This window comes from Oncorhynchus clarkii, chromosome 28, assembly GCF_045791955.1.
Source record: "Oncorhynchus clarkii lewisi isolate Uvic-CL-2024 chromosome 28, UVic_Ocla_1.0, whole genome shotgun sequence".
Taxonomy (NCBI): Eukaryota; Metazoa; Chordata; class Actinopteri; order Salmoniformes; family Salmonidae; genus Oncorhynchus; species Oncorhynchus clarkii.
The window spans coordinates 23,611,517-23,636,430 of record NC_092174.1 but is presented as its reverse complement, the minus strand read 5'-3'; the positions used below and the strand labels follow the sequence as shown (position 1 = coordinate 23,636,430).

General features: G+C 40.6%; 1 protein-coding gene across 4 annotated transcripts in view; it reads left to right on the top strand.

Annotated features, from left to right (window-relative positions):
* LOC139387049 (catenin delta-2-like) overlaps positions 1 to 24,914 on the top strand; it is a 130,069-nt gene that overhangs the window by 20,905 nt on the left and 84,250 nt on the right. For all 4 annotated transcript variants that reach the window (XM_071133029.1, XM_071133027.1, XM_071133026.1 and 1 more), the window contains exon 3: positions 12,515 to 12,627. In XM_071133029.1, coding sequence (XP_070989130.1) covers positions 12,515 to 12,627 — 113 coding nt within the window. The remainder of the gene's footprint in view (positions 1 to 12,514; positions 12,628 to 24,914) is intronic.

Here is a 24,914-nt window from a genome sequence, read left to right as displayed (position 1 = left end):
AGGACAAGCTGTGGAATGGTAAAGTGGGCCACCTCAATGCATCGCACAGACCCATGGGGCTGCTCTGGGACATACTAATGGCCCTAACAGGAGGGTAAAAATAAAAGCCTACAGGCATGTGTGTGTGTGTGTGTGTGTGTGTGTGTGTGTGTATGTGTGTGTGTGTGTGTGTGTGTGTATGTGTGTGTGTATGTGTATGTGTATGTGTGTGTGTGTGTGTGTGTGTGTGTGTGTGTGTGTGTGTGTGTGTGTGTGTGTGTGTGTGTGTGTGTGTGTGTGTGTGTGTATATATATATATATATATATATATATATATATATATATATATATATATATATATACAGACCTCCACAAGCTTGCATTTATTCAAGCCGGTGCACCTCAGTCACGGCTAGCTCTTTGTTTTTTTATTCTGTAGACAGCATTGGGATAGTTGTTTGAATACAAATAAAAGGCAGACGTTTTTGTTGTTGATGCTTTTCAGGGGATTTGTCTACTTCCTGTGCATTGTGGAGCAGCGAGAGGGGGGAGTTCAAGCGTGAGCAACCACACAAAACCCACTGGGGCAACATTAGAAAAGCTCTACGAATTTTGGGAATATACACTACCGGTCAAAAGTTTTAGAATACCTACTCATTCAAGGGTTTTTCTTTATTGTAGAATAATAGTGAAGACATCAAGACACATATGGATTCATGTAGTAACCAAAAAAGTGTTTAACAAATAAAAAAATATTTTATATTTCAGATTCTTCAAATAGTAACCCTTTGCCTTGATGACAGCTTTGCACACTCTTGGCATTCTCTCAACCAGCTTCACCTGGAATGCTTTTCCAACAGTCTTGAAGAGTTCCCAACTATGCTGAACACTTGTTGGCTGCTTTTCCTTCACTCTGCGGTCCGACTCATCCCAATTGGGTTGAGGTCAGGGTATTGTGGAGACCAGGTCATGTGATGCAGCACTCCATCACTCTCCTTGTTAAACTAGCCCTTACACAGCCTGCAGGTCATTGTCCTGCTGAAAAACAAATGATAGTCCCACTAAGCCCAAACCAGATGGGATGGCGTATCGCTGCAAAATGCTGTGCTAGCCATGCTGGTTAAGTGTGCCTTGAATTGTAAATAAATCTCAGACAGTGTCACCAGCAAAGCACCCTCACTCCATCACACCTCCTCCTCCATGCTTTACGGGGGGAAATACACATGCAGAGATCATCTCATCTATTCACCCACACCGCATCTCACAAAGACACGGCGGTTGGAACCAAAAATCTCCAATTTGGACTCATCAGACCAAAGGACAAATTTCCACCAGTCTAATGTCCATTGCTCGTGTTTCTTGGCCCAAGCAAGTCTCTTCTTATTATTGGTGTCCTATAATAGTGGTCTCTCTGCAGCAATTTGACCATGAAGGCCTGATTCACACGGTCTCCTCTGAACAGTTGATGTGGAGATGTGTCTGTTACTTGAACTCTGTAAAGCATTTATTTGGGCTGAAATTTCTGAAGCTGGTAACTAATGAACTTATCCTGTGCAGCAGAGGTAACTCTGGATCTTCCATTCATGTGGCGGTCCTCATGAGAGCCAGTTTCATCATAGAGATTGATGGTTTTTGCGACTGCACTTGAAGAAACGTTAAAAGTTATTGAAATTTTACGAATTGACTGACCTTCATGACTTAAAGTAATGATGGACTGTTGTTTTTATTTGCTTATTTTAGCTCTTCTTGACATAATATGGACTTGGTCTTTTACCAAATAGGGCTGTCTTCTGTATACCCACCCTACCTTGTCACAAATAACTGGCTCAAACACATTAAGAAGGAAATAAATTCCACAAATTAACTTTTAAGAAGACACACCTGCTAATTGAGAGAATGCCAAGAGTGTGCAAAGCTGTCATCAAGGCAAAGGGTGGCTTTTTGAAGAATCTCAAATCTCAAATATATTTAGATTTGTTGAACACATTTTTGATTACTACATGATTCCACGTGTTATTTCATAGTTTTGATGTCTTCACTATTATTCTACAATGTAGAAAATAGGACAAATAAAGAAAAACCCTTGAATGAGTAGGTGTGTCCAAACTTTTGACCGGTAGTGTATGAATTTTCATGTCTTCTTCCATTGTTAGTATTGTCAGTTTTCACGTTTCATGTTTGATGTTAGATATGTTTGTTTATCTTACAATATACTGTACCGTCAAATGTGTAACAGTGATACACATTTGAAATGCAGTGTTAATGGTCAATGGTTGCTTACATCCACATCAGTAAATGGCAAACAGCATCAGCTTAGCCCTCCAATGGATTTACCAGGACAAATAACCACAACATTTTTCAGTCATAGGGTCGGTTGGCTTTGGACATCAACAATAAACGGGCTTGAGGAGTGTGTTGGTGGAAAAGGTTTATCGGCATTGGGTTGAGGTGAAACTTCAAATTTAACTTCCCGGTCTTTAAATTACTGTAACCTTGGGGGGGTTCTAGTACTGTATGGTGTGACTTTGTTTTCGGTGCCCAAGGATTTTAAGATGAACTATGTTCCACCATGCTTGGTTATTATTGAGCCTCATTTAGATCTGCCAGTGACCATAGTTTGAAGTAGTGCTGTAAATGCCAACGTGTGATGCCTCATTTTGTCCTCTCACATTGGAAGCTCTAAAATCAGGAATCAAATCAGCAGCAGGCAACAGGGTGAGCAAATGAAACCAGCCGGAGCCATTAGTAGCTTGCACGTGAGGGCAAGATAGGAATGCAAATCAGTGTCATCTTATTCAGAGCGCTGGCATATTAAACATCTAGCAATCATTTCTACAGCAACGTGAGGAATGCATTTAGCTAGAATATTCAGACGTGTTATTTCGTTTGGGGAGAGAATGCTAATCTTTTTTTTTTTTTATCATGGTCACCTCTTTAGACTTAATGGATGTTTAAACAAATGGGTTTTGCTGAAGTGATGTCATTTCAGCAGCCTGAAATAATTAATGGGAATTATTAAGTCTTGTGAAATAGTCACTCTAATTTGTACCATTCTAGAATATGGGCTGCTTTGCTGATAGAGGACAGGAGACTATTATAATGATTAGGACGTTTTCAAATAAAGTTATAGAGACTGAATAGTGTCTGTGGAAAAAAAGGGTCACTTAATTTGAAAACCTAATGTTGTTACTCTATATTGTTATTATATCATCAGTAAATTACATTGAGTAGTTTCTTCATCAATCCCCTCCCCCAACTTTGTCCATATCATAATTATGTGCATAATAGCATTTAGCGTATCAATCAAATTCAGAATATTACAGTGCTGCTCTTTACCAGTCTTGTCGAACAAAAGGTTCAATATGGAGACTGTCACTCATGACTTAACTGTGAGTGAATGTCGAGCCCAGATACTGAAGATGTATATGAGGATCATGCAGGACAGGGCCAATATTAGGAATAACACATCTTATAATTTATTGTTCATCATGAAATAAACTGAAGTTGATGATTGGTGTCATGGCTGGCAAGCTACATTAAATCAGGGTGATGAATTCTCGATCCCTCAGTTATAGTTAATTGTGTTCATTGTTGAATTATACAATACATTCATCAATTAGGCTACTTGTTAGTGTTGGTCCTTGTGTCTCATTTGTAATATTACAAAGCCGAATTGTTTGCCCACATTAACTCAACCAATTAACAATACATCTGACACAATCATGTATATGATGCTGTGTGAACAGGGCTTATAATTCCATAGTACTGTATTGTTATAAGAAGGGATTTCAAAATGGATCCAATATTTATTCAGTAAGAGAGGTTTTTGGGGAATAAGGCAGGGATTTGGAGTTCTCATTTCTTTACAATTAATTTGTTTCAGACTGCTAAGTGTTGGCATATAGGACATGTTTTTTTGTCAGTTGACTCAAGGGGGAAAAACCTGGAAAATTGGCTTTGCATCTGGCTTGAATGAGAGAATCAGACAACCATGGCAGAGAGGTAGAAGTGCAGTTTGAGTGGCTTAGAGGCATACAGATGCTCTAACAAATCTGAATGAGGCATTAGACAGATCAATCTGAAATCCAGCACTGTGTTACTCAGCTGAGGAGTGGGAAGACAGTCAGCAGTAGTGGTGAGTTCTCAGTCAACCCAGGAAAAGCTTTGAAATGTTGTCTCATGGGAGTATTTAAGCCAAGGATTTTAAAGCCCATAGGTTCTCTACTCAAGTTCAGCCAATACTATTATCCTAGGCTTAATAGGCTACCTTGTATCTCAATGTTTAATGTTTTGAGTTAGTTCAATGTTATTTGGTAGGACACCCCTAGCTTCATATGAATGTGGTGTATTTTGTGTAGGCCTGTACTGAAAGTTCCATCACTTTTTTATCTTCTCCAGCCAACGTTCCCTTAAATGTCAGTCTCGGTACCACAGGGCACAATTAGGCATGTCTACTCGAGGACCACAGCTACTATAGTTTCCTGAAGCTGCAGAATTCCATCTTCTTTCCCCTAGTCATTTATTCTACCAACTAATAGGTTTAATGGTGTTTTCAGGGATGTACTGTTTGCAAGCTATTGGGCATACACCCCCCCCCCCCCCCATTTGAATTCAGGGTATTCTACACTGTTCCACAGTTTGTTTACGGAACTATCCTGCTAACCAATTTAGCTATGTCTTTCAGTTCCAGCAGACATATGTCTGGTGTCTTGTTAAGCTTTGGGTATTCAAATTCTGAACATGTTTTTGAATTGGTATACTGGCCCAATGACGATTTGAATAAAGAGATGGTTTGGGAGGAGATAGCTTTGTTTATTCACTCTAGAGGCCCTCTCAGCTGCTATTCACTCTCAGCTGCCCTCAGCTCTATCAGTTTTCATTTGATCAAAATTACTTTTCATTCAATCATTTTCTCAATCATACCCAAATGTATATTTTCTCAGGCCTATTGTTACAGTTGTTAGTGACAGTTGCAAGTTGAGATGCATTATTTTAGGGGTACCAGTATTTTTACTGGTAACTTAGCTTAGTCATTTACGCATGTATAGACTGACTACCTCATTATCTTATGACTGTCTTTCTTGGGTCCCCTGAAATACTTCCTTCACTACAATGCATCATACAGGATATAAATATACAGAGTTTATGGTGTGAGTGACAGGAAGTAAATAGTGACTTCCCAAGCCTCTGTGGCCCTCTCTTCTTCTCTCCTGTCTTTTTTACAGAGCCATATTTAAAGAGTGACTGTATCGTGTATTACCTAAGTTCTCAGCGAGGCACAGCAGTCACTGTGTATCCCTGGAGAGCACAATGCAAAACTATGGCCAGAAGAGAGGGAGAGGAGACATTTCTGTTGGCTCAACCCCACAATACTTACACTCACAATCCTTCCAGTCTTTGTAGCTTTTCCTTCCCCCCACTCCATTGCTCCCCCCACAACCTCCACCCAGCTACCCCCTCTCTGCTTTTTCAGTGGGGGGTGCAGATGGTGTTGAGGAGAGGAGCAGTCAAAAGAGTGATTGGAAAGCGGCAGGATTTGGCAGGCAGACTGGTGGGAGGGTCCTTTTGTGATGCAATGTTGCATAAGTAATGCCAAAGGGGTTCTAAATTATCTGTTGCCATGGAGACCTTTGTGCCTAGCTGAACTCCTATTCTTTACTGCTTGGAGGCAGTCACTACTGGGCTTGCAGGTTTCTAATGACGGTTTCTCAATAAGGACAGATGAACTTCTAGACATGTTGTGGATGGGGCAAAAAGTGGATTTCTGTACGTTTGTCACTTTCTCTGAAATATGGTCCATGTGAAGGTATGTCTTTGTTAACTTTCATTCTGATACTCTGTCAGTGGTAACAGGTGTTTTCTTGTTATGCTACATTTGGAGGGAAAATTGTGTATCAGTGGTTTTGTTTGCAGCTCTGATTGAATTCCGTCAGGTAGCTAGTTTGCTCTTGCATAAACTAAAACAAGCACTTCAACTTTGTTGGTCCTTTGTTCTTTGTTCTTCTATCCCAAAATATTGCATCTTCTCAGAACAAAGTTTATTTGTGCTGAAAAATATGAAGTTTAGTTATTTATAAGTTATGCAAAATATGTATATTGGAAGATTTAGAATAACTAAGACAGACAATATCAACAGTTGCTTGCATGTACAAAGTCATGTAAATGCAACTATTATACCAAGGGAAGTACATTTGAATGCAAGTCTACTGACTCATGTACTGTGATAGTATACAAGTAGCTCAAAGTCTGTTTAATAACAGTTGTATATGGATCTTTCTTCATCGAGTTTAATTGGATATTTCTGTGGACCTCGATCCTCTGGGCTCTTGCCCAAAATAAAGGTGATACATTTTGTAGCAGTCTTTAGTTTAACTGCTCCAGGGAGAGTGTTTGACCTTGTGGGCACTGGACTAATTTCAGCCTTGTCACAGAAAAAGTGGACAGTTTGTATTGACTGGAGTTGCCTGAGGCTCATTGCTCAGATGGGATATTCTCAGTAATTATTCTTAAGAGGTGCTTGGGGATTTTGTTCTCTTAGCCCAGGCATGTTTGTCACTTAATTTCATACAACGCGGTATATCTATTCTAACAGTTACTGATTTGGGGTATGGTTTGGCAAGTGTAGTTTCTTAATCATTAGCTCTTTACTTAAAACGTGCTTTACTTAATGAATCATTACTTAAAATGTGCATTGATAGGCATACTGTAAATTGAACTTTGGTGTAAATCTACCAATTGCATCAACACAAGCTACTAGTATTCATTTCCAACTGTGACTGTATATGATTTAGTTTACATTTTTGGTAGCACTTCATAATAACCCCACATAACAAAGCATTTATAATGTATTAGTAAATATTGAATGAATCATTTATTAATCATTAATCCATTCATAAGATGTTTAATATAGGTCCTCATAAACCATTTACTAATAATTGCTTAATTATTTTTCCGTGGCCTTGTCTAAAGTGTGGGCAATTTATACTTTATAAATGTTTTGTGACCAGTGTAATTTCTCACAAAAAGATGGACATGCCATTGGCAGACATTCCAGCAGTACTTAATGCTCCTTAAGGTCTCAAAATAGCCTAGAACATATCAATGGTTAAATAATAAGCACACAACGCATGATGTTAAAGGAAATACATTGAGTGTACAAAATATTAGGAACACCGTTGAGGCATGGACTCCACAAGGTGTTGAAAGCGTTCCACAGGGATGCTGTCCCATGTTGACTCCAATGCTTCCTACAGTTGCGTCAAGTTGGCCGGATGTCCTTTGGGTGGTGGACCATTGTTGATACACACAGGAAACTGTTGAGCATTAAAAACCCAGCAGCATTGCAGTTCTTGACACACTCAAACCGGTGTGCCTCGCACCTACTACCATATCCTGTTCAAAGGTACTTAAATATTTTGTCTTGCCCATTCACCCTCTGAATGGCACACATACACAATCCATGTCTTGAGGCTTAAAATTATTTTACCTGTCTCCTCCCCTTCATCTACACTGATTGAAGTGGATTTAACAGGTGACATCAATAAGGGATCATAGCTTTCACCTGGATTATCAAGATGCCACCAAAGGGTAGGGCTGCCGTCTTATCGGCTTTTAACCAACCATGCTATTTTGTTTGTTTTTTCCCGTTGTTCTAACATGTTTTGCTACCATCTCTTATGACCGAAAAGAGTTTCTGGACATCAGAACTGGGATTACTCACCTCAGATTGGATGAGGAGTTCTTCTTCAATGAGTCGGACGCGAGGGATATACTATGGACACCCGACCAGGCCCAAATCCCCGTGATTCGCCGGAAAAGGAAACATAGGTTTCGCGGAAAGAGATCAGGATGCCTTGTGAGGATCAGGCGACAAGTGGCTAATCTATAAGTTCCATTCTGCTAGCTAACTTTCAATCGCTGGAAAATAAATGGGACGAACTGAAAGCAAGTATATCCTACCAACGGGACATTAAAAAATGTAATATCTTATGTTTCACTGAGTCGTGGCTGAACGACAACATTAAGAACATACAGCTGGCGGGTTATACACTCTATCGGCAGGACAGAACAGCAGCCTCTGGTAAGACACGGGGCGGTGGCCTATGCATATTTATAAACAAAAGCTGGTGCACGATATCTAAGCAAGTCTCAGGGTTTTGCTCGCCTGAGGATGAGTATCTCATGATAAGCTGTAGACCACACTATCTATCTAGAGAGTTTATCTGTATTTTTCGTAGCTGTCAACATACCACAACAGACCGAGGCTGGCACTAAAACCTGCACTCAATGAGCTGTAGTCCGCCATAAGTAACCAGGAAAACGCTCATCCAGAGGCGGCGCTCCTAGTGGCCGGGGACTTTAATGCAGGGAAACTTAAATCAGTTTTACCTAATTTTTTATCAGCATGTTAAATGTGCAACCAGAGGGCTAACAATTCTAGACCACCTTTACTCCACACACAGAGACACGTACAAAGCTCTCCCTTGACCTCCATTTGGCAAATCTCACCATTACTCTATCCTCCTGATTCCTACTTACAAGCAAACATAAAAGCAGGAAGCACCAGTGACTCTGTCTATAAAAAAAGTGGTCAGATGAAGAAGATGCTAAGCTAAGGTCATCACTAAGCTAAAGACCCTGGGACTAAACACCTCCCTCTGCAACTGGATCCTGGACTTCCTGACGGTGCGTCACCAGGTGTTAAGGGTAGGTAACTATACATCCACCACGCTGATCCTCAACACGGGGGCCCCTCAGGGGTGCGTGCTCAGTCCCATCCTGTACTCCCTGTTCACTTATGACTGCACAGCCAGGCATGACTCCAACACCATCATTAAGTTTGATGATAACACATCAGTGGTAGGCCTGATCACCGACAAAGATGAGACAGCCTACAGGGAGAAGGTCAGAGACCTGACCAAGTCGTGCAAGGACAACAAACTCTCCCTCAACATGATCAAGACAAAGGAGATGATTGTGGACTACAGGAAAAGGAGGACTGAGCACGCCCCAATTCCCATCGACGGGGCTGTAGTGGAGCAGGTTGAGAGCTTCAAGTTCCTTGGTGTCCACATCACCAACAAACTAACATGGTCCAAGCACACCAAGACAGTCGTGAAGAGGGCACGACAAAACCTATTCCCCCTCAGGAGACTGAAAAGATTTGGCATGGGTCCTCAGATCATCAAAAAGTTTTATAGCTGCACCATCGAGAGCATCCTGACGGGTTACATCACTGCCTGGTATGGCAACTGCTCGGCCTCCGAATGCAAAGGCACTACAGAGGGTAGTGCGTACGGCCCAGTACATCACCGGGGCCAAGTTTCTTGCCGTCCAGGACCTCTATACCAAGCGGTGTCAGGGAAAGACCCTAAAAATTGTCACGGACTCCAGCCACCCAAGTCATAGACTGTTCTCTCTGCTACCGCAGGGCAAGCGGTACTGAAAGTGGTACCGGAGCACCAAGTCTGGTCCTAGAAGCTTTTAAACAGCTTCACCTCTCGTGCCATAAAACTCCTGAACAACTAATCAAATGGCTAACTAATCCCAGACTATTTGCATTGCCCCCCCCCCCCCCCCCATGCTGCCTCTACTCTCTGTCATTATCTATGCCACTTTAGTAATAATTTATTAATAATAACTACCGACATGTACATAATTACCTCAATTATCTCGACACCGGTAACGAGCCCCGCTATTGTTATTTACTGTTGCTCTTTAATTATTTGTTATTCTTAAGTCTTACTTTTTTTAGGGATTTTCTTAAAACTGCATTGTTGGTTAAGGGCTTGTAAGTAAGCATTCACTGTAAGGTTTACACCTGTTGTATTCGGTGCATGTGATTGATTTTGATTCATCTGGTCAGTCTATGTCATGGAAATAGCAGGTGTTCCTAATGTTTTGTGCACTCATTGTATATCACATTTTATTACGAATTTTCAACCTTGCAATTGCGTATAACCTTTATGTATAACCTTTAAATGTTTCCTGTGCTTCAGTCTTTTAAATGCAGACTATTTTCACACATGGTTTGTTTGGCGGCACCTTAACTGGGGTAGTAACTCTTTAAAAATAATGAGATGCATTCAGATATGTGTTTCCTTACCTCGTAAGCAGTGGTCTTTGGCTGTTTTCTTTTGCGAGGGCGGAGACTTTGCAAACCGGAACTCCCAATTTCTAACATGTATGGTCCAGAACTTAATCACGCAGCTGACCAAATTACGCAAGATTTTAATTCTGGGTTAACCAAGATTAGACTGCTCTAAGGAGTGACTGCAATCCACACTTTGGTTTTTGTAGATAAGTCACTGCCAAGAAACGCTTATGTTAGCATTTTCTGACTAAAATGTTTTACTCAGCATAGAGAGTGTCTGAAGTTACACATCACACTATTACAACAGTGTGACTGTTTTTGTCAATGTATTTTCCTCTCTATTGCTTATTGTTTAACCCTTGATATGTTCTCGGTCATTTTGAGGCATCAGGTACTGCTGCAATGTCTACCAATGGCATGTCCATCTTTTTGTGAGAAATTACACCTGTCACTCAAAACATTTCTAAATGATATATAGCCCACACTTTAGATGAGGCCAAGCAAAAAGACTTAACTAATGATTAATACATGGTTTTATGGATGATCTTATGAATCATTATGAAATACTTTCAAAGTTGTTTATAAATGTATGAATAACTAGGTTACTAACATTTACAGATGTTGGATTAATGATTAATAAATGATGAATAAAGTATTTACTAAGCCATTATAAATGCTTTATTACGTGAAGTTATTATAAAGTGCTACCCAAGTTTCAAAGTTTATTCGCCACGTGCACAGAATACAATAGGTGTAAAACAATACAGTGAAATTCTTATCTTGAGAGCTCTTTCCAACAATTGTATTTTTATTTTATTTTACCTTTATTTAACTAGGCAAGTCAGTTAAGAACAAATTCTTATTTTCAATGACGGCCTAGGAACAGTGGGTTAACTGTCTTGTTAAGGGGCAGAATGACAGATTTTTACCTTGTCAACTCGGGGATTCGATCTCGCAAACGTTCCCTCATTAGTCAAACGCTCTAACCACTAGGCTACAATGCAGTGATAATAATAATAATAGAAAACCGAAAAAAAAGTACAATTAAAACCAACAAAAGAACTAAGATGTGAGTTAGAAACATGAGAATTCAAGTATATAAAGGTTAGTGCCAGTACCTTATTCAATGTGCATAGGTACTGATGTGGTTGAGGTGGGTTTATACATATAATGTGATTGGTAGTAGGATATATATGTTAACAGGGCTGAAAGGTGACTGGTAGTAGGAATATATAAATATTTAGGGTAATGTATTAATGGTAATGTACATGTAAACAGGAGTAATAGTGACCAGTAGAGGATAAATAGATACATACTAATGGTAATGGCAATCAATAATCAATGGACAGCAGTTTAATGGAGTAATACATCTAATCAATAATCAAATTAGCAACAGCGTAGATTGTGTTTGAGTGGGTAGAGACCTGTGGATGGACATAGAGTCAGTGTGGATAGTCAGTGGGAGAGGGAGAGCACTAGGGATTAGCCATTTAACAGTCTTATTGCCAGGGGATAGAAGCTGTTGAGGAGTCTGTTGGTCTGAGCCTTGATGTACCGGTACCGCCTGCTGGACAGGAGCATGGAGAACAGTCCATGTCTCAGGTGGCTACAGTCTTTGGCAATTTTTCAGGCCTTTCTCAGACACCACCTGACATATACAGATGTAGGATCTTAATTGTATAACTTTTTTGTTGCTGAGAATGTTACTGCAAACTTGTAGTGTATTTGAGTTTTAAAAAAGCTTCTAAAGTTTATAATTTCCACTTTGAAATGCCAGACTTGATTTGCCCTAACAAAAAATGTATTAACCCCTACAAAATGTCCATAAATTATAATCCATATAATAATTCACATTTCCTGTTGCTCCAGAATCATTTTCCTGCTGCAGCAAACTGGCTCAAATTAAGATCCTACATCTGTACGTCCTGGATGGCTTTGAGCTTACCCCATTGGCACCACCTTCTGTAGGGCCTTCCGGTCACGGGTGGTGCAGTTGCCACACCAGATGGTGTAACAATGCCCTCAAGGGTGCAGCTGTATATTTCCCCCTCCCCACTGTTTCCCGTAGTCTACAATCAGCTCCTTGGTCTTGCTGACGTTGTGGGAGAGGTTGTTGTCCTGGCACCACACTGCCAGTTCTTTGACCTCCTCCTTACCACCGTTGTGTTGTCAGCAAACTTGATGATGGAGTTGGAGTCGTGCGTGGCCAGACAGTTGTGGGTAAATGGGGAGTACAGGAGGGGGCTAAGCACACACCCCTGAGGGACCCCAGTGTTGAGGGTGAGGGTGGTTAGGCTACAATAACTGGATGTTTTAAAGCATTTGAATTGTAACAATCCTCATAAGAACAATTTGAGAAAAATTCATGAATACAGTAAGCTAGATCCTTTGTGGCACAATATAGATAGGCTTACTGACAACAACTTTTTCATTTCTTTACAGGAGCTGCAATTTGAGCGACTGACTCGAGAACTGGAAGCCGAGCGGCAGATTGTCGCCACCCAGCTGGAGCGATGCAAGCTAGGATCTGAGACAGGCAGCATGAGTAGCATCAGGTGTGTTCAGTAGAGTGGCACCACATGCTCGCTCTCACTCTTTTCTTTCTTTCTTTCTTTCTTTCTTTCTTTCTTTCTTTCTTTCTTTCTTTCTTTCTTTCCTCTGTGATGCAAGCCTGCCCTCCCTATCCTCTCCCCTACCTGTTTTCATCAAGTGTGTTCAGTGGATTGGCTCTACCTCAAATAGGGGGAGCTTATATTTGTCATGTTTCACATTTATTATTTGCATATCCCAACTTCCCCTGAGACACCCTCGGAGAAGAGGGTCACGGCTAGGGATCAGCCATTATTGATGGCGACCCTGGAGCAATTAGGGTTAAGTGTCTTGCTCAATGGCAAATAGACATATTTTTCACCTTGTCTGCTCTGCGATTCAAACTAGCAATCTTTTGGTTACTGGCCCAGTGCTCAAACCGCTAGGCTACCTGCCGCTCCCAGACCCCCTACCTGTCTGTTGCATTAGCTGTGCTCAGTTAGCTGAAAACTATTTTGTAGCTTTTCCATCAGAGACAGATAGTACTTCGAACAATGGTGGTCAGCATTGATGTTGCTGAAAACCTGGGTAGAGATATGAAATTAACAGCCAGGTTTTGTGTTTTTAGTTTAATTTTATTTCACCTTTATTTAACCAGGTAGTCCAGTTGAGAACAAGTTCTCATTTACAACTGCGACCTGGCCAAGATAAAGCAAAGCCGTGCAACAAAAACAACAACACAGTTACACATAAACAAATGTACAGTCAATAACACAATAGAAAAATGTATGTACAATGTGTGCAAATGTAGAAGATTAGGGAGGTAAGGCAATAAATAGGCCATAGAGGTGAAATAATTACAATTTAGCATTAACACTGGAGTGATAGATGTGCAGGTGATGATGTGGAGGTAGATGATGATGTGCAAGTGTTGCCGGATTCCAGTGAGAAAAATGCTGTTCACTTTGGAGAAAAGAAAACATATTCAAGTTGTTTTACCCCTACCCCACCAATATCACATCTTTCTAATCTCAGAACAATAAAGACACCACTGGGTGAAAAGGGTCAATACCAGGGGATATTTTTGTCTTTATATTTCCGGATATCTGACATTTTATTAGAGATAAGGCGTAGACATCCTCCAGATACCCATGTCCTTAATTTCATATATGGAGCTAGGATACTCTATGTAATGGAACAGTTTCTATGTCCAATCCAGACCTCAGAAATCTCCCTGCTACCGTATGAGTCCAGGGAGATATCTGGGTTGAGATTTCCTCAAGACACTCACCTGAAGCGCATACACCCGCTTACATACTTGTTGAATATTTTAACTCCGGAAAGGGTATGTGTCAACATGCCTTTATAGTTAGGCATGAACGAGTCCACATACCTTCAGAAATGTGTCATATCTATAGTCATTACTTGAGCATTTATGGATACATATTGTTTTATTTTATATACCATTTCAGTAGATGTCCTTATATGATATTTAATATTCATCCCCATATGTCTGATCAAAAATGGGCTAAATCCGACTCATGATTAATGTCCAGCGCCCAAATTATTTGACTTGTTCAGGCGCCGGAAATCATCGTGCTTCTTCCCATGAAGATGGCATATCTGAGCATTTGTACCATTTTCAGTAGTAAGCTACTAGGCACGAAAAGGCAAACATCTTCATATTTAATCCAAAGTACATCTCTGCTATTTCTGTTTAAAAAATAGAGCATAGCAAATCCAGAACTCCAATTACTACACGTTTCCTGTAAAGATGCAAACGTAGATCAATCTTTGCTAAAAATGTATTTTGTTTATTTAACAGAAAATAAAAGTTGCACACCCTCAATACCCCTGCCTGCTCTGTGTGTTATGGAAGATGGATGCGATGGGTGCAGATTGGGTTGTCAGCTGTGGCGGTCCTTCGCAGTCCAGACCCGACATGGTGGTAGTGTTGGTCTGTGATCCACTCCATACTGTCAATGCATAAATCATTAATCAAAATTGTGTCAATATTGCAAGAAAATATTGTCATTCCGCATAAGCATACAACAAGGTAGAAACTCTACCTGCTTCATTATATTAACCAGTAATACAATAAGCCTAAACATTTTTTTATGTTTAGCTAGTGTCTGAAAGAATTATATTGATTTAATATATGTAAAATTATTGAGTATGTCCTCAAAACTAAAATAAGCATCAGAAATTGTCCTTATTTAGCATATCAAAAAGCATATCAAGATCCTGATATGGGCCTCAGTCAAGATCAAATGCATTGTATATGCTGAGAACATATACTATGTAGGCCTACTGTCAGTATTTGTCATCATATAGAGAAAATAAGATGTTCACATAGGCCTATCTCAGGATATCTAATGAGTCGATATCCAGCCATACCATATACTTAGGGAATCCAAAAATGATTTGTGCATGAAAGAAAAATATGGATTTCATCTTTTGTCAAATTATTGAGCGTGTGCTGAAAACTCAGAAATGCATCAGAAATTGTTCTTTTTTTCAGTATATCAAAAAGCATATTAAGATCTGGATATGGACCTGAGCCAAGAGAAGCCTATCTGGAATCAATATAGCTTAATATCTTGAATGCGTTGAAAAAACACATATGCAATGTATACAGTTAGTATTTGTCAACACGATGAGAGAAAATATGATGTCACATATCTCAGGATATTGAATGAGTCCATATCCGGCCAGAGGAAATGTCCATGTGTGATATTCGGAATAATCCCAATATCATATATGTCTAAAAGACACATCTGGATTCTGAATTTGGCAGTATATGGTGCATTCCACAAACTTAAAAATATGCATTGGAAATGGTCTGTATTCTCTAGAATATCAAAAACGTGTAATGTAAAGATATCACCTGATATCGCTGATTCTGATTTCCAGTTAACCAATCTTAAGCACTAAACCAAGGGTGTTAATTAAACTCATTTTGCCCCTCGCCTTCAACGAGGTCTGGAGGGCCTCACTGAAAATTGGTTATATTTCCTCGCAGTCCAAATTTATATCCATCGTTAAAAAAGAAAAATGTTTTGATGCTGACTGTCTAGCTTTCTTTTTTGTGATTATAAGTGTGCTGGACACAATCAAGAAACTGTATAAATGTAGGTCCATTATCATTTCTACACCGTTTTGATTAGGTTTTAGTTATTTTTTATTAAATTGAGTTTGTTTTCCCCCTCAAAATCCCTAAGCTTTCATTTGAGTGATTATTAGCGAGTTGGACACAGTCAAGAAACTGTCTCTCCATAGAATCGTTTTTAATAGAATCAGCAGTGGAAAATGTTGCGTGGGATTTATGAAAGTCTGTCTAATCAGAGAACCATATGTTACTTCATCAGTTAAGTCAAACCAAGAGGGTCAGACACCTGCAGATCCAAAGAAACTCAAAAGTCTCTCATCCACAGTATTATTACACCAGCCTGCTTACTGTTGCTGGGTCTGAAGACTTGTGAGTGAAATTCACAGGCCTCACATTGTTAGTTTTGTTAGTTTATTCTGTCAAGACAGGACAATAAGGCACCCCAAAGCGTCTACATTTGTGGTTAGTGTCCATTTAGCTTGAGTTGTTCTTAGAAAATGTTGGTGAGCTTGACTGAACTGAGGAGCCAGTGTGTTTGTCTTTGTTTGAGTGTGATGCAGTGGGCCTATTTCCCATGGCACTTCATCCAGACACTTTTATCATTTTTATCACAGGTTTCCACCTGCAGTCAATCCATTAGGCAAGCTCGTACTCACAGTTAACTCTAATTCAAGACTTCCAAAAACAGATTCTTTCTCCCCTCATTTCCCATTCAGAAATTGATTACAGTTAACTGAAATATTAAAGTTGATTTGACTGACCTTTAAAAACATTCCCCCTTATATCATGACAGCTCATCTCCTCTCAGACCGTGTATATCATTAAGATGGGTTGTTCAAGTTTTTCAAATGGATAGTTTGGAGGGCAGACTGATTTACCTGTCAGAAAGGTTTGATGCAAAAGAAGAGGATGCAAATTGATTTTCTTGCTGAATCAGTGTTGTATGAAGCTTGAATGACATTCCCTGCTCCTCCTCCACTGAACCTGAGCGTTGTGTCCCTGAGGTAACTGAAGGTCACGGTGAAGGTCAGGGTGGGGTCAGTAATGGGGGAGCTGTTCTCTCCTCTGACAGACAGGAGATCAGATCCCACTTATCCCTCTGATCATTTATTCATGGAAGACCACACCAGCCAGGCCTATGGGTTAGCAAATAAAGAATCCAATAATGGATTCTACTTGTCAATATCTGTGTGTCTATGTTTTACGTGACCTGAGGTGGTGTCTGTGAGCTGCCAATCAAGTATGTGATTTGATTAAATCTTTTATGACTGGTTTCTTATTCAACATTTATGAATCAGACTTTCAGTATGCATCTGTGTTTTACGGTGATTTGAAATGATCAACATCCCAGAGGAAATGTGTCACAGAACCTGAAAGCACAGTGAAAAACAATTGCCTGGGGTCATCATCTTCTTTATGCTTATTGCACTCTACACACTGCTATATTTAATCTTGTGTCCTAAATATTTCGCATCACATCCACTTCAATGAATAAAATAGACAATTGCAGCTCTGACATTCCATTACACACACCTCTTTTTTCCCCATATTTGCCTCAGCACAAATTATGGATAGACCGTTCCCTGGGGCCAAGTCTGGTCTAGTTCATTGCAGTGGCTATGTTTGTCCTGTATCTTCAGGAATTCAGGTGGACAGCATTGTGCTAAACTGAGAGCCCTTGCTCATAGGACTGCAACCTGCTTATCTAATAGTCCAACAGGGGCTCCTGTAGGCAGAGCCCAGGTGTCTCCCCCAAACAGATGCTGCTTGTGGTAAGGTGGTGGTTCTTTGCTCCGTTCAGGCCGGAGCAAGCCACTTCCCAGGGCGTGGGTTTGTCTGCCTCCTAAATGCTGTCTGTCGGGCACAGCGAGGACGTATTAAGCAAAAGCTGTCAGAGCATTTGCCTGCAAGCTTAGTCTCTCCTAGCCTGTGGCTTTAGCACATTCTACAGTATGAAATGCACTGGGCTACGTCCCAAATGGCACCATATTCCCTTTATGGGCCCTGGTTAAAAGTAGTACACTATATAGGAAATAGGCTTTCATTTAGGATATATCCTGACAGTGAGAGACATTATGGTGTGTGTGTGGTATTGGGCTCTTCGTTGCTTTCAATGTCATCATGTTGGAATTTTGACAACTGACACGGTTTGATATGGAAATGTGGAAAACTGGGATTGGGATCATGAAATGCATGTTTCACAACAGTTTCAGAATCAACATAACAGCAGGACAATGGTATTGCAATTGCCACAATAGATCTATGTTGTTCTGCATCAGACTGCAGATTGATCGTGCACTTATGGTGTATTGAAAATCCTGTATGAAATATTGGGCTGTTGTCTTACATCTAAATTAAAAAATATATAAGGACATTTGGAGTCCCCGCTTCCTGTTAAATGACATCATATGAAATTCTAGTGTAAGTCTTCTAAATGCCATGCTCACAATGTACTGGCAACTTTATGCTCTGATGAAACATTGCTGGATTTTATTAAAGGGCACCCAACGGCAATGGCTTTGAATCGTGATTACAGTTCAGGTGAATGGACTGGACTGCATTATATTTTCATCCAAACATTTAAATAAAAGTTGATTTGACATGACATCAAAGGACTGTATGGAATCAAGGATCACACTGTGATCAATTTCAGTTCATATTTCTGCATGACACTATAAGGGACTGGTCTCGATAATGGATGCTACTCAGCCCCTACTCCCCCAGTCTCTCTCTTTTTCTCTCTCTATCCATTGACTCTGTTTATTCTCCTAACAAAGCCATCACCTGTATTCTAAATGACAGCATCTGGTACGATCCATAAGGTCTTCTTTATTGATCTAAACAAGTGGCAAGGTTAAAGACTTCTTGCAGTTGAAGGCAATGTAATGAATTCCTGGAGTAATAAGCCTTTTAAACCCCCCCACCACCACCACCCTTCCATCCCTGTCTGCTGTCTACCCTGGAGTGCCCCAGACAGACCCTGTCTGATTGTAAAGGGTATTAGGCTTATTAAGGCTGTCTGGGCGTCTGAATGACTCATACTAACTGCCTTCCCTGTACAGTAGGGAAAGACGGAGCGTATTGATTCGCCTGCCAATCCGTCATGCCAAAGCAGTGATGAAAGCTTCCAAGCTAGCCCCAGTCTGACAGTCAAGGCTTTCTCTGAATGACTCCAGCTTAAGTCTGTAGACCGGCCTTGTTGACAGAAATACTCTAGATCCAGCATTCAGGACGACAATAGACTTACTGTAACCCTGAGACTAGAACCGTCAGGCTAGCTGGAACTGAAAAAACACAATACAGAAACAGATGAAGTTGGGTTTGGTTGGGATTAGAAAATAAAAAAAGAGAAGAGGCAAATGGTTTATTGTGTGTCTATGAATCCAGAAAAACCCAGTCGGTTGCTGCTCTGCTCTTCCCCCAACATGTAACCATGGCTCTATGCCACAGATGCTATAAAATGCCAGCAGACATGGTGCTGTTGTGGAATCTCACAGCTTTAGAGCTTGCAAGAAAAGCATTTTGGTGTAAGTTTCAACTTGAAATTTCAAACATAGCAGACATACAGTTGAAGTCGGAAGTTTACATACACTTAGGTTGTAGTCATTAAAACTTGTTTTTCAACCCTCCACACATTTCTTGTTTACAAACTATAGTTTTGGCAAGTCAGTTAGGACATCTACTTTGTGCACGACACAAGTAATTTTCCCAACAATTATTTACAGACAGATTATTTCACTTATAATTCACTGTTTCACAATTCCAGTGGGTCAGAAGTTTACATACACTAAGTTGACCTTGCCTTTAAACAGCTTGGAAAATGCCAGAAAATTATGTCATGCCTTTAGAAGCTTCTGATAGGCTAATTGACATATTTGAATCAATTGGAGGTGTACCTGTGGATGTATTTCAAGGCCTACCTTCAAAATCAGTGCCTCTTTGCTTGACATCATGGGAAAATCAAAAGAAATCAGCCAAGACCTCAGAAAAAAATGTGTAGACCTCCACAAGTCTGGTTCATCCTCTGGAGCTATTTCCAAACACCTGAAGGTATCATGTTCATCTGTACAAACAATAGTACGCAAGTATAAACACCATGGGACCACACAGCCATCATACCGCTCAGGAAGGAGACGTGTTCTGTCTCCTAGAGATGAACATACTTTGGTGCGAAAAGTGCAAATCAATCCCAGAACAACAGCAAAGGACCTTGTGAAGATGCTGGAGGAAATAGTTACAAAAATATCTATATCCACAGTAAAACGAATCCTATATTGATATAACCTGAAAGGCCGCTCAGCAAGGAAGAAGCCACTGCTCCAAAACCGTCATAGAAAAGCCAGACTACGGTTTGCAACTGCACATGGGGACAAAGATCGTACTTTTTGGAGAAATGTCCTCTGGTCTGATGAAACAAAAATAGAACTGTTTGGCCATAATGACCATCATTGTGTTTGGAGGAAAAAGGGGGAGGCTTGAAATCTGAAGAACACCATCCCAACCGTGAAGCACGGGGTTGGCAGCATCATGTTGTGGGGGTGCTTTGATGCAGGAGGGACTGATGCACTTCACAAAATAGATGGCATCATGAAGGAGGAAAATTATGTGGATATATTGAAGCAACATCTCAAGACATCAGTCAGGAAGTTAAAGCTTGGTCGCAAATGGCTCTTCCAAATGGACAATGACCCCAAGCATACTTCCAAAGTTGTGGCAAAATGGCTTAAGGATGACAAAGTCAAGGTATTGGCGTGGCCATCACAAAGCCCTGACCTCAATCCTATAGAACATTTGTGGGCAGGACTGAAAAGCGTGTGCGAGCAAGGTGACCTACAAACCTGACTCCGTTACACCAGTTCTGTCAGGAGGAATGGGCCAAAATTCACCCAACTTATTGTGGGAAGCTTGTGGAAGGCCCCCCGAAAAGTTTGACCCAATTTAAACAATTTAAAGGCAATGCTACCAAATACTATTTGAGTGTATGTAAACTTCTGACCCACTGGGAATGTGATGAAAGAAATAAAAGCTGAAATAAATCATTCTCTCTACTATTATTCTGACATTTCACATTCTTAAAATATAGTGGTGATACTGACCTAAGACAGGGATTTTTTAATAGGATTAAATGTCAGGAATTGTGAAAAACTGAGTTGAAATGTATTTGGCTAAGACTTCAACTGTATCTAAATCAGTTGGTCGAGACACTACCATCTTGGATCTGATTCTCTCACTGAGCCATCCTAAATATATCCCTGGACGTCTGCCACTCAATAATACAGGTTGGCCGTTGCTCATCACTACTGATAACGAATATGTCCTAGATCTCTTAATGGAGCAAAGAGTTATGGCCCAAAACCATCTGACAGCTTAGCCTCCTTCCATGTGTCTGCCAGGGCCAGCTAGAGAGACTTTCCCTCTCTGCCCGGGTACCAGGTGTCTGTCTGTCACACCAGACTCAGCCAAGTGGAGGGGTCGTGGCTCAGTAGGATTTGAATCTCATGGTGAAAACCAACATGGGTTTTCTCTTCTGATTCAAGCTCAGTTCTTCTTGGACCATTATCAACAAAGAAGGTCCAAATTGGCAGGATATGAATTCATTTTCCCCAATTTAAAGGTTCACAGGATACAATTTGGTCAGACCTCCTACCGTTCGTCATACAGGGCTTCTAATCATCAACCTCCTCTTCAATGAGAGTTATAAATGGCGGTGCCTGGAGTATGTGACATAGACACGCAGGCCAAGTCGTCATGTTTCAAAACTAAGGGGGACCTGGGCGCACTGACAGTTAGGTGTCTTCCGTACTAACATTAGGATAATAGAAACCCTTTCAACCTGACAGTGAATCAAACAGCAGGAACACAGACAGCTCCCTAACAAAGGAAAATGTGATTTACTGAAGCTAATGAGGGGAGACAAATAGCTGAAATCCAATTTCAGTGAAAGTGTAGAAGAAAGAAAATGGTCAAACTTCCAACAGAGGTAGGCTTAGGTTTCCCACACCATTATGCTGTATCCTATTCCGATGAATCATAATGCCTAAGTCAGACCATGTGTGTTTCTGAGACATGAACGAGGCTACTGTAGCATCTAGGATACTACAATCAACATGAACATTATCCAAAGCCTGGCCTATGACCTTCGTAGAACCTATTATTACTAATATCCAAAGCCTGTGTGACATGAAGTTTTGTTAGTTTTGGCTGTTGAAATAAAGGATTGAGCACCTAATCAGAGATCTCATATATATACTGAACTACCCTGTGAAAGGTAGTGCACTACATAGGGAATAGGGTGCTATTTGGGACACAGCCAGGGTGTTTTATCTGTGCAGTTAACAAATAATTAAGAGTCATTATGGCGATCCAGGGATGTGCCTGGCTACTTTCCCCCCTCCCTCACAGGAGCTACCTGGCAAACCTTCACTGTAATGAAGATTTCCCCACTCTACAGTTGATCTGTTTCTCCTGGGATTTAAATTAGGGAGAATTCATTTCCATCAGGGCTATTTACCTCTTCTCACAGTCACAGACCAAGCTTCTCACTCGTGTTTTTCCACCTATTATTTCAATGCACTAATGCACACTAGGGATACAGACGCCATTGTGCCCAGTCCTGATAGGAGGGCACAATGGGAGGTATGATGAGCATGATCTCTCGCTCGCCCACTCCTGTAATGGATGCTGGGGGTGTCTCAGTTCTTTTAGCGGATGAGTGCCTTTGGGATGTACTCATTTATGACATGGAATCCCTCTCACATCATGACACTGACCACACCAGTGTAGTGCAGCGCCCACTGAGTGGATGTTACTTTGAGTTGGGGGAACTAAGTGATTAGGTAAAACCATACCCCTCTCTCAAGCATCTTAACAATCCTCTCACTGGTGGCAATATGCTCTCTGATCAAATGAGAGGGGCAACCACACCTGCAAAAATAGATATCCTAACAATTTAGTTCCAACACAATATTATGTATTTAGCTACTCTGCTATTTCTATCTAATCACATCATTTTGAACTCTATGCCCACTTCCACCACAAGGTGTTACTAGGTGAAAGTAGTCCCCCTCTCTATCCTATAAAAAGGAAGGCTATTTGAGAAGTGCTATATTTTTTTATAGGAAAGAGTGGGGGACTACTTTGAACTACATTTGGTCACTCCAGTCAGTGAGTAACTAGCTACTCCATATTTATAGGATATATAGTGTGGGACTAGTTTGTACTAGATTTGACATCTCCAGTCAGTGTCTAGCTCCACTACTCAAAGTTGGTGCGTCCCTCTCTCTCTGTCCTCTGTGTGGGCCTGCCACTGTGACCCCCATCAGTGTGTGGCCCTACTCTCCTCTGCTCTCCTCTGCTCTTTCCTTTCACATTCATCTGTAGAGAACAATGGATGTCTCCCTGCCTCTGTTATATACACTGTCACAGCCTCTCACACATCACGGGGGCCAGTGGCTGGGAAGTTGAATACTACTCGTCCTCACTGCTCCAGCACAGTATCCATTTTTTGAATGTTTGATCAAGATCTGCCTTGAAGGTGAGTTGCGGTGTCCAAATGCCAGACGCGAAAAGGCACACTGCAATATTGATGCTCTCATCTGTACTGTATTTGCACAGAAAAAAATAGGAAAGATTCTGATGATCCCTCGTGCCATGAACGATGTGCATGTTGAGTACCAGTCAAACGTTGGGACAGACCTACTCATTCAAGGTTTTCTTTTGACTATTTTCTACATTATATGATAATAGTGAAGACATCAAAACTATGAAATAACACATATGGAATCATGTAGTAACCAATTTTTTTTTTAATCAAATCTAAATATATTTTAGATTTTAGATTCTTCAAATAGCCACCCTTTGCCTTGATGACAGCTTTGCACACTCTTGGCATTCTCTAAACCAGCTTCATGAGATGGAATGCATTTCAATTAACAGGTGTGCCTTCTTAAAAGTTAATTTGTGTAATTTCTTTCCTTCTTATTAATGCATTTGAGCCAATCAGTTGTGTTGTGACAAGGTAGGGGTGGTATACAGAAGATAGCCCTATTTGGTAAAAGACCAAGTTCATATTATGGAAAGAGCAGCTCAAAAAAAGCAAAAAGAAGTGACAGTCCATCATTAGTTTAAGACGTGAAGGTAAGTCAATCCGGAAACTTTCAAGAATTTTGAATGTTTCTTCAAGTACAGTCACAAAAACCATGAACCACTATGATGTAACTGGCTCTCATGTAGACCGCCACTGGAAAGGAAGACCCAGAGTTACCTTGCAGCCCAAATAAATGCTTCACAGGGTTCAAGTAACAGACACATCTCAACATCAACTTTTGAGGAGACTGCGTGAATCAGGCCTTCATGGACGAATTGCTGCAAACAAACCACTACTAAAGGACACCAATAATAAGAAGAGATTTCCTTTGGCCAAGAAACATGAGCAATGGACATTAGAATGGTGGAAATCTGTCCTTTGGTCTGATGAGTCCAAATCTGAGAATTTTGGTTCCTACCGACATGTCTTTGTGAGACGCAGAGTAGATTAACAGATATTCTCCGTAATGTGTGGTTCCCACTGTGAAGCATGGAGGAGGTGGTGTGGGGGTGCTTTGCTGGTGACACTGTGTGTGATTTATTTAGAAATCAAGGCACACTTAAGCAGCATGGTTACCACAGCAATCTGCAGCGATATGCCATCTCATCTGGTTTGAACTTAGTCCCACTATCATTTGTTTTTAAACAGGATGACCGAACACACCTCCAGGCTGTGTAAGGGCTATTTGACCAAGAAGGAGAGTGATGGAGTGCTGCATCAGATGATCTGGCCTCAACAATCACCCGACCGCAACCAATTTGAGATGGTTTGGGATGAGTTGGACCGCAGAGTGAAGGAAAAGCAGCCAACAAGTGTTCAGCATATGTGGGAACTCCTTCAAGACCGTTGTAAAAGCATTCCATGTGAAGCTGGTTGAGAGAATGCCAAGAGTGTGCAAAGCTGTCATCAAGGCAAAGGGTGGCTATTTGAAGAATCTAAAATATTCAATCTATTTTAATTTGTTTAACTTTTTTTTGGTTACTACATGATTCCATATGTGTTATTTCAAAGTCTTGATGTCCTCAGTATTATCGTACAATGTAGAAAATAGTCAAATTAAAGAAATACCCTTGAATGAGTAGGTGTGCCCAAACTTTTGACTGGTACTGTATGGAAAT